At 38.0% G+C, this 10631-nt stretch overlaps 2 protein-coding genes across 4 annotated transcripts in view; both read right to left on the reverse strand.

The window, feature by feature from the left end:
- LOC118748995 (flotillin-2) overlaps window positions 1-10631 on the reverse strand; it is a 516275-nt gene that overhangs the window by 475815 nt on the left and 29829 nt on the right. The window lies entirely within an intron of this gene.
- On the reverse strand, window positions 5558-7489 carry LOC118748244 (glucose dehydrogenase [FAD, quinone]-like). Its single transcript, XM_036482620.1, has 2 exons — window positions 7363-7489; window positions 5558-7293 (listed from the first exon to the last, which is right to left on the reverse strand). The coding sequence occupies exons 1-2, from the start codon at window positions 7487-7489 to the stop codon at window positions 5558-5560; spliced, it is 1863 nt and encodes a 620-aa protein (XP_036338513.1).

The following is a 10631-nucleotide window of genomic DNA, read 5'->3' on the forward strand; positions in this document are numbered from 1 at the left end:
GGATCTTCGGGACTCCAAAAACACCGGGATCCCGAGATCCCGGGATTGGTATCCCTAGTACTTACATATGTATCTACACTTGGGCACTTCGCCGCTAGTAGTCTCCTGATATAAGCGATAGCAACTCAGCTCAAAAAAGTTACAGGAAATGCGAACTAACTCCGTTAGCGTAAGATTTCACTGAGGTACATCCATGAAATATTTCAATGCAGAGATATAACACACGCAAGTTAGACTAGGTTCACACGGAGCAACTTTTGTGCTCATTTTCGGCAATTTCTCTTTTGGTGTTTCCCTTCGAGTTTACACAGAGCAATTCTTTTGTATACAATTGTTGTTGTCAGCTGTGAATGGCCAACTAGAATTATTTAGACGAACGAGAGCACAAAGCGTGTTGCCCAAGCACGAGCAACTCGGTGCCCTTCCCCCTTCCTCGCCACTCTCTCTCCCACAAGTAACGAGTTACGCCGACAAAAGTTTCTCTGTCTGAACTTAGACTTAGGCGATTGCAGCAAAAGAAGGGTCATATGATGATGCGTATACATTAGCAACAACAAAAAAAAAGAATCATCTAATAGTGCATTCACCCAAAATACGCCGACGGCTACAGCTTCATAACTGGCACACGACAGGGGTTGAAATGAAAAGTGGGAAATCCTCGCCAAATGTGCAAGTTGGCAAAGCCGAGCGCGTTGGTAACGGGGGTTTTCTTCTAAACAATGCAGCAGAAAATCACGCAGCTACAATAAAAGACAAAACAAGCGAGCGAATGAGTGTGGCAGTTGGGATATGATTTGCTATTTTGTAAACAAAATTTCTACATGTATTATGTGGTGAAATATGAGTACCTATGGCGCCACAACAGCCGCCTGGTTGGCAGTAGGGTGGGTTGGGTTGGCTTGGTAATGCGATGGGGGTTGCCTGGCGCATCAAAGCCTTGCTGGCCATTACAAATGATTTTCATCAGCACGGCTTCATTATCAATATGTTAGCTGTCTGGTGAGCTAAATTTGCAGGTGACAGCTTCAAAGTGCAGTAACCATGAACTTGTTGTGCTATTGGTCGTTTCAGATTTCTAAAAATATACTTTCTAAAAAGCCAGCGTCAACAATGCAAAACAATAAAAGGGATAGATGGAGATCTGCTCATCACTGGCTCTAGGTGTTTGCTTTTAGGACCATTTTTTCACAAAAACAAAGCTGTCAACTCTTGAATTGTTTTCAATATTTCTTTTGTTCAAAACATGTTTACGAGTAAAATGCTAAATTTATATTCAAATATATTTTTTACGTTTGTCGCTTTACAAAAAATCTTTATTTCCTTTGTAGACAGACGTTGGTACGGTTTGTTTTGCGTTCGGTTTAAAATTCCATTCCATTCCCTCACTTCCTGAGTTTTTTGAATTTTGAACTCCCACCGGGGTGCGTTACAAATTGCTTTTTGTTAAATACTTAGATAGTTACTTACCTTATTATCATTTCTTAAAGTCAAACGAAAAATTGTAAAACAATAATAAATGCGTAGGGCAAAAAGCTTCTAATTCCTAGGGGTTATTACCATTCAGTACTTAGATCGCGAATTATTGCAGTCAGATATTTGACACGAGAAATTACCACTTCTTAGTCTCACAACTTGTTTACAGTCTCATCTACTCAATGAAACCAGATACCTCGCTAGATCTTCTAAGATTGGTTCGGCATTGTCCACCTGAATTTTCCCAATGCTGACCGAACTATTCACCCAGTTTCTGTGTTAGATTATCGTTGATGGGAGTGCTCTGAGCCTTCTCTAGGCAAATGGTCAGATGTCTCAGTACAAGCTGTGATTTAAATCCAATTGGCACCCGGAGTAAAACAACCATTTTGGAAGTAACTAGAAGTCTAGTAAGTAGCTCTGTTACCGCAACAGACACACAGACCACCACGTAACTTATATTCATATTCGTACTTTGAGCTTGATGATTCGCCACGTAAAATAAATTTTTAATGAATATATCATATAAGCCTTGCATGAGACCGCCTTCTTGAGATAATGACCAAGGTCAACGTTTATAGGTGTGCACTTGAAACATCCAGATTTTATGGGGGCAGATGCATCTCCCGGGGCTAGTCGATATACTCGTGAAGACTAAGGCTGACATCACTGCTATACAAGAAATGCGACGGACAAAGCAAGGTGGACCAAGCATAGGGCTGCGCGACGTCTACTACAGCTGTCACGTACCAAATACCAAATACCAAATTTGGTGTTCGGTTTTTGGTAGGAGAGAGACAACATCGCCGAGGCGTTCAACCCGATGAACGAGCCTCTCGGCTTTATTGACTATAAATACCAACACACAGACAGAAAGTATTCAAACGAAAAATGACACTGATAATGGCACAACGCCGAAACCGGTTTGTCTCCAAATCCAAATGATACGGGATGACTGAAAATCGTTCCACAATATGTAATATTCCTACTTTACTTTTAAACCCAGGTCGTCCTTGCCATTGCTGGAGACGATATCGAGTATTCTTCGGCGTTTGAGATCAGTGAAACTTCCTTTCGTGGCCGAGGAAGCTTCGTAATTTAGCTGTTCAACGTCACCCTCTGGACATCTTTAATTATTCTTGGTTTCAATTTTTGATCTCGAAAGATATTGATACTGTCGACTACTCAGGTAATTTTAAAGCCCAACGCTACTAGGACATTTCTCTCAAAGAGGCAGTTTCGGCTAAGGTCCGACCTACTTTATTATTAATGGCGTTAGTAAATGTAAATGATGAATTGCGTATGCTAATGCAAAATATTTGAACTAATATTAGACAAATATGAAGGTGACCTTTGCACAACTTCGGTACATAAGTACATATAAAACTGGAGCAGCTGCATTTCGCTTATCTTTGAATAGTAATAGTAAAATTTTAGTGCATTAATTTCAACACATAGTATTAAAACCTAGTTTTCATTTCGTATTAAGTTTATATACATATGTATATGAGAGTGCTTGTTATGGTCCACGCCATGTGTATGCACGTACATACATACATATTTATGTAGGGGAATATAAACTGTTGCAAACTGTTGCAAACTTTTGCAATGAGCTTGCATACAACAAGTAAGTAATACCTGTATCCGTCCTTAAAAGAGAGATTAAAAACACATATCGTAGGGAATATATATTATATGTATGTATGTACATTAGACTGCATCACATCCCCATACAAAAAAAATCGGTACTATTTTCCCATTGGAATTATAAAATCTATTATATTCTAAGACGACCACCAAAATATTTCGGAAAAATATTAAGATTTAAGTGAGCTGGACCGATTTGAAAATACCTCCAAAAATCGAGTTTTTTATGAATAAAAATAGTTTCTTAAAATTTTTTTTTGAAAAAATCCCCTCAAATGTCAAAACGGTTTTAGCTTAAAAAAATTGCATAAAAATATTAAAAAAAAATTTAAAAAAAATTTGAACGGAATCGTAATAATGAGATTTTTGATGCTGTTTTTTTAACTTTTTTCAAAGATTGGTATCAGAAAAACTTTAATAACACAACCTAAACTCTTCCGATTTAGACTTAAGAGGTGTCATTGGAAAGGTTTTTTCTCATCGTTTTTATTTCTTTGCTAATAAACTCATTCAAAGGATGACAGAGAAAGGTAGGATGAACGAACGTTATTCAAAGTTGAATTAAGATGTGTTGGTATTTGAAAAATAAAAAATTGGGATACAAATGACTTTTTTTGGACAGAAACAAAAACAGTGTGAAAATACCTTTCCACTGAGATCCCTTAAGTCTAAATCAGAATAGTTTTGGCCCAGTTATTCAAGGTTTTCGTAACTCAATCTTTGAAAAAAGTAAAAAAACAGCATCAAAAATCTCGTTCTTACGATTCCGTTGAAAAGATTTTTAAATATTTTTATGCAGATTTTTTAAGCTTAATCTGTTTTGTCATCTGAGGGGACTTTTTTCAAAAAGTTCTTTAAGAAACCATTTTTATTCATAAAAAACTCCATTTTTGGAGGTGTTTTCAAATCGGTCCAGCTCACTAAAATCTTAATATTTTTCCGAAATATTTTGGTGGACTTCTTAAAATATAACAAATTTTGCAATCCCGACGGAAAAACTGCAACTTTTTTTGGTGATGCAGTCTAATGTACATTAGGATGGTCCTTAAAAAAATCAAATGAGCGATTTATTTCAGTCTCACCCCTTCAATCGGTAATACCACGGTCACAGATATCACAAATAAATGTTGGTACCGATTGGAGACGGTTAAGGCGTGTCGCACAGAGGCCAAAGTTTAGATTCCTCTATAGAGACTAAAAAAATTAAAACAAATTGTTTTGCCAACTCATACCCAAAACCGATACTACCGTAGTCGAAGATATCACATATAAATTTTGGTCCCGATTGGAGTCGGTTAAGGCGTGTCGCAATGGGGTCCAAGGCCAGATGCTCCATGGAGACTCAAAACATTAAAAACATTTTTTTTTTTTTTAAAACCCCAAATCGATACTACTAAAGTCGAAGATATCACATACAAATTTTGGTCACGATTGGAGTCGGTCAAGACGTCTTCATAGGGTAATCTGAATTTTGACTCCCGTGCGCCATGCCTTAACCGGCTCCAATCGGGGCCAAAATTTGTATGATATCTTTGTGTGATACCTTCGACTATAGTAGCATCGACGCAGGGATTGAGGCTTAGGAAATCTGATATAAAAATTTGCTTTCTACATTTAAGGACCACCCTAATGTACACAGGTAAATGAAATTTTTTAATTAAGTATCATAACTATATCACGTAAGTGGCAAAAAGAAAACAAAACAAAAACAATATTTTTTTATCATAAGCAAAAATTGTATGTAAATACAGAGTATATACTTAAGTACTCTTTTCATTTTAAATATTAATGACTAAAAATTAAATACGATTATTAGCACTAAAAATACTGTTTCATATAATAATATAATAAATATTAATCGTATTAAATAACTATCATTATCTTTCAATTAATCATGAAGACATCATTAACAATTTTCATCCAGATACCAGTTGAACTGATTCTCATTCTGCGCTACAGGGAGACAGAGGTGCTGAGATTTTGAGTAATTATCTTCCCATATTTGACATAAAAAAAAGTCAATAACAACGTTTTGACCAACTTAATGAGTCTATTACTTATTTTGCCACTTAATTAGAAAACACAATGCCCGTTCCTTTCACGCGAATTTCAGTTAGTGCCTTTGCTGATTGCTTGAGCAGACCATAAACATGTTTGTTACTCATCCTTTGCTATTTTTTTCTACATTGGAGTTCATATTTTATATGTCGCAGCAATTACAAGTCTTAATGCGATTCACGTCGGACTCGTTTTATGGTCAACCTCTCGTTTAGCGTGAAAAAATTAATTAGGTTTAAACGAAATTTAAATTTAAAATCTTAAATCTGAAAAAAAATATATTAAAATCATAATTAATATTTATCAAAAAACCTTATACACACATACATATCTACATATTTCTCGCAGTTCAACAATCTAATTTTTACACCTGATCATTTCACTTACCGCCTTCCCACTCGCCGCGTATCAAGTCGGCCGCCTTCTCACCAATCATAAAAGCAGGCGCGTTTGTGTGCGCCGTTGGCGGAAAGGGAATGATGCTCGTATCCACAACGCGCAATTTTCGAATGCCATGCACCTTTAGCTGCGGATCGACCACTGTCGTGCTATCTGTTGCCGGTCCCATGCGGCATGTGGCCACCTGATGGTGCAGCGTGTAGGACAAAGTCCGTATGGAGCAGCGCCAGTACTCGTCGCTGCCGAAAATGTATTGTTCACAACCTGGCACTAGTTTATCGTATAGCCGAGCGCCAATGCGTTGCATGGCTGGTGATTCACCGATGCGTATGGCTGCTTTGATGCCCTCTAATAGGTGTTCGATGTCCTCCTCGTTGAAGAAATATTGGGGATCAATCACTGGCCCGCGCAAAGGGTCTCGATTGTGCAACCAAATGCGTCCGAATGATTTAGGGTGGAAATCCATTACCAGCACAGTAAAGTGTTCTTGTCGTGCCAGCTGTAAAGGTAGATACAACTGATCGTAGAGATCCTGGCGGATATTTCCGCCCTCTTTCAGTCCTGTGCCATCGTCGGACACGATGCCGCCCAACACTGTTATCAATTCGACATCTGGCCAATCGGACGGCCTTTGAGAGCTGGGTATTTTAATGAAAGCTAAACACTCTACACCACCAATGCTGGAGAGGCGAGTTCCCGGGTCGCCAAACAGAAAGAAGCGCTTGATATCACTCAAGGTGATGCTGGTGGGATAGGTCGTCTGTCCTGTAGTATTGGTTAAGAATACAGGCCCTATGTGCGACATGTGATCGTACATGCGTTTGCCCACGGGCAACTCCTGTATCACGGGCACCTCAATAGCATTTAGATTGTCTGCAGGTCCGACACCGGACAGCATCAAGAGCTGCGGTGAGTTGAAAGCACCCGCGGACAGTATAACCTCCTTACGCGCCTTAAAAGTGTATCGCTTCTTTCGCTGGTGCAGGAATTCCACACCATAAGCCATCTTTGTTTCCGGATCTATGAGTACACGAAGTGCGTGCGCAAAAGTGAAAATGCGTAGATTTGGACGCACTTTATACACAGGTCTTATGAAGGCGCGATAGGCGCTGTGTCGTCGTCCATTTTGCGTTGTGGCCTGTACGTATGAAACGCCTAATTGTGACTCGCCATTGTAATCCGTACGTGGATGTCCGGCTTCCTGTGCGCCATGTACAAACGCGTGTGCATAATCGGTGCGAAAGCGCACATCCTCGACACTCAGCGGCCCAGAATGGTTGTGGTAGGGTGATGATTCCAAGCCAGCTAAATGGGCATTCTCTGATTTGAGAAAGTATGGCAGCACTTCGTCGTACGACCAACCTATGCTGCCCGCAGCCGCCCAGCTGTCATAGTCGCGCCGATTGCCGCGGTTGTAGATCATGTGGTTGATGGAACTGGTACCGCCTAGGACCTTTCCGCGTGGCAATGCGCACTCGTTGTTGTTCATGCCAAAGCAGGCGCGTTTTTGTGGCACCGACCTGTAGCCCCAATTGGAATGTGTGCCTTGCAGGAAGCCCGTCACTACGGGGATAGTATGTGCGATGTTCTCAATACCGCCAGCCTCGACGAGCGCAACGGACCAGATGGGGTTCTCGGACAGCCGATTAGCCAAAGTGCAACCTGCAGCGCCAGCGCCCACAATAATGAAATCGTATACGTCATTTTGTTTGGGTACTGCAAGATAAGAAGGACAGGTTTGAAATAAATTTCAACAAACGCACGATTTTCCAAAGCGCAACCTACCTGCCGAATTAAATTGTTCTATTACGTTGGCCAGTCCCAGTTGAAAAATATTGTTTAAAACTTCTGCAGCGGCCGCGGAGCGCAGTAAAAGAGCAGTACAAATGACCGCTATGCGGAGAATTTCCATTGAAAGTATACAAATTATGATTATAATTTATTAAAAATATTCCAACGCTTAATTTTTACGCACGCTCGTTTGGCGTGTATTTACTTATGCAGGTCAACACCTCGCTGCGGCTTTATTTATAAGCTCATCAAGGAATCGCATATATTGGTGGGAGCATGCGCAACCCAAATTAATTTGTGTAAAGTGTTTGAATTTGTCACCACCCGAACCGGTGTCGCTGTTAAGATACATACTACGAGTATTTAATTTAACAGACAGCAGTGGCGGCACTGTTAACTCATTACAATTGCGATCTCAGTGAAGACATATCAGCTGGTCGCAGAAAAAGTGAGAAAAGGAAATTAAAGAAAAAAAAAACATATAAGGCAAGACTTCAGAGACCGGCAAAATTATATTTGTTTACTAACAACAAAAAAATGAATACAAGCATATGATATCTGCACACCTTGCGCTCTCATTTGAGACACTTACATACATACATATGTACATTCTTGGTTGAATGAATTGCTGATTAGCCAAACGCCATGGCAGTCAGCCAGTAGCTGAAAGGTTTTGTTTACACTAAACATAAACCAGTTTCAACAAACAGTTGTACGTAAAATATTTGATTTAGTAGTTTACACTCTTTTTCTTTTATCTCTTTTTCACTTGAAAATTCGGTGGTCAAAAGCAATAACTCTCTAAGTCGAAACACCTGATTTCGAGAAGAAACGCTTTAAACATTTGGATTGTAATATTAGCTAGATGGGGACACCGAAACATTTGCTTCTGCATAAATATAACATTTTTAATAGTTTACGAGATAGGAATTTCACATGCGCATGGAATACGTAGTTGTAGAATACTATAGAATACATATACATATACATACATATACAGTAAGTACAATCGAGTCAACAGCTAATTTCTTTGATTAAGTACTCTGCAGAAAAAAGTGTGCTAACGCAAACGTCAAGCTGTGAAGTGCTCTGTTTTGGCTTCATATTTTCAATGATTTTGCGCTAATAATTAGCTAAGGTTCAGATAAAAAGTACCAGCGAGCATTTTATGCAAATGAAGCTAACCGAAAGTTATTATTCTCTTGTATATTGATTTGAATCAATTTTATTACACTTTTAATTACATATATGTAAGGTGACCAGAATTTTTCAACATTCCAGGAGAACGAATTTTTATATTTATTTTAACATAACATAAATAACAAATAAATTAACAATTCAAAGGTTCTCTAAACAAAAGTCAAACAAGTTAATAGTACACTGCGTGACATAATTTTAAGACCGCCACATATTAACAAGTTTTGGCTATTTATTTTTAAAATATTTGATTTTAATTCTATTACTTCCAAAAGAAATTGCTTTTGTTCTTCGTCTTTCGTTAAAGTTCGATTATAATTTTGTATCAATGCTATATCTAGTTCAGCGAATATCATTAATATATTTAATACTCTTAATCGTCTCTAAGACAACCAACTCGAGGGTAATTTTTTAATGAATTTAATGCCCTACAAGAATATGCCTAGAAAAAAACCTTTATCCCTTTTCTATAACTCTATTTAACGGTTCAAAAGTTGTAACATAAAAAAAGTTATTTTGGATAACCCTAATATATGTATATATACAAGAATTAATCGTTTACAGTAATAAGAATAAATGGCGAAATTTCCGGGGAACGCTCTCAAAATTTAATATGGCGAATTACGACTGAAGGCTCTGTTATGCATACTTGGCAGTGCATCAGCTGTTTGCAGCTTACATTAATTTTGCTATTATTTTGATCATTTCAAAATCATAAAATTTTCTCCAAAACCGCAGAGTAAGTGCAATATTAATGAAAATAAATATCGTCGCTTGTCGGGCGATACGTATTAATTCGTTAAATGTAATACCACTTCCATATAAAGATATATCGAAATACAATATATTTTCACAGGAGTTAACTTAGAGTTGCCAGATTTTGAAACAGAGAAAGGAGTACATTTATATTTTCGATAGAAAAAAAGCAGTACAAGACTTAAAAAAGGAGTAAAATTTTTTTTTAAATTTTTTGTGCAATTTATTGTTAAAAATTACCTTTAATTAGGTACAAATAAACAAAGATATTTTAGAAATATTTTTCAAAGCAACAATAAGTGTTAAAAATAAATAACTAAATGAGCTGGCTTTCCAATAAGGCCGGTCGTTAAAGAGATGGTGATCAAAGGGGGAGTGGGCGTGGCACCCAATTGTGATATTTGGCGATTTTTCTAAGGCGTCCCTAGGGACCCACAGGGGCCAAGGTGGTCTGGGGTGCTACGCCCACTCCCCCCTTCGCTCACCACCTCTTCAATGACCGCCTTTATAGGAAATTTTCCCCAACTAAATTCTTCAAAGAATTACAAACTCTTTCTGAATATATGGCCAGTTTTTTAGTTTAAGCCTTATAATTAATTTAATATTTTTCTGATTTTTATACCCGAGCACCTACCTTGCTACGACCATGCCTACACCTTTTCACTATCACACTTAACTTTGCTTACTAAGGGCCGTTTTCTCATCTAAGCTTTAGATTACCGGCCACTTTATCGTCTCGATATACGAGTTTTCGTTTTCTCATCAACGCATTAATTTCTCGAATCGATAAATTGTTGCTTACCCGTTGCAACCTTTAAAATTTGTACCTAACTTTAAATTTTGGCTTGGTTTTGGTTCATGAGTTAGATATATTAGATATTTCAACCAAGGTTTTGGTTTTTGCTAACAGTTGCTCTTGCTTTATATTTGCTTATGTTGCATTGCCAACCTTTGAAATTTTATGACGAATGTAGTGAAGTTTCACACTCGGAAACGTAGTGAAGTTTCACTCTACGGAATAACAAATTTATTTTTACCGGTAAGATAGGAAAATGAAAACACTTTAAAGTGAGGAACAAATTATCTGCCCTGTTAGTAAAGGCAACTATACTGCTTACATTAGAAAACGGCCCTAAGGGCCGTTTTCTCATCCAACCTTTAGTTTACCGGCCACTTTATCGTCTCGATATACGAGTTTTCGTTTTCTCATCAGCGCATTAATTTCTCGAATCGATAAACTGTTGCTCACCCGATGCAACCTTTAAAATTTGTACCCAACTTTAAATTTTGGTTTGGTTTTGGTTCATGAG

Source organism: Rhagoletis pomonella, unplaced genomic scaffold (genome assembly GCF_013731165.1).
Source record: "Rhagoletis pomonella isolate Grant_MI unplaced genomic scaffold, Rhpom_1.0 Rhpom_scaffold_00013, whole genome shotgun sequence".
NCBI lineage: Eukaryota > Metazoa > Arthropoda > Insecta > Diptera > Tephritidae > Rhagoletis > Rhagoletis pomonella.

Bases quoted from the DNA above. Each gene is read 5' to 3' on its own strand.
- LOC118748244 (XM_036482620.1), bottom strand. From the start codon at position 7,489: ATGGAAATTCTCCGCATAGCGGTCATTTGTACTGCTCTTTTACTGCGC. The intron at 7,294-7,362 runs GTAGGTTGCGCT...CTTATCTTGCAG, and splicing joins AGAACAATTTAATTCGGCAG to TACCCAAACAAAATGACGTA.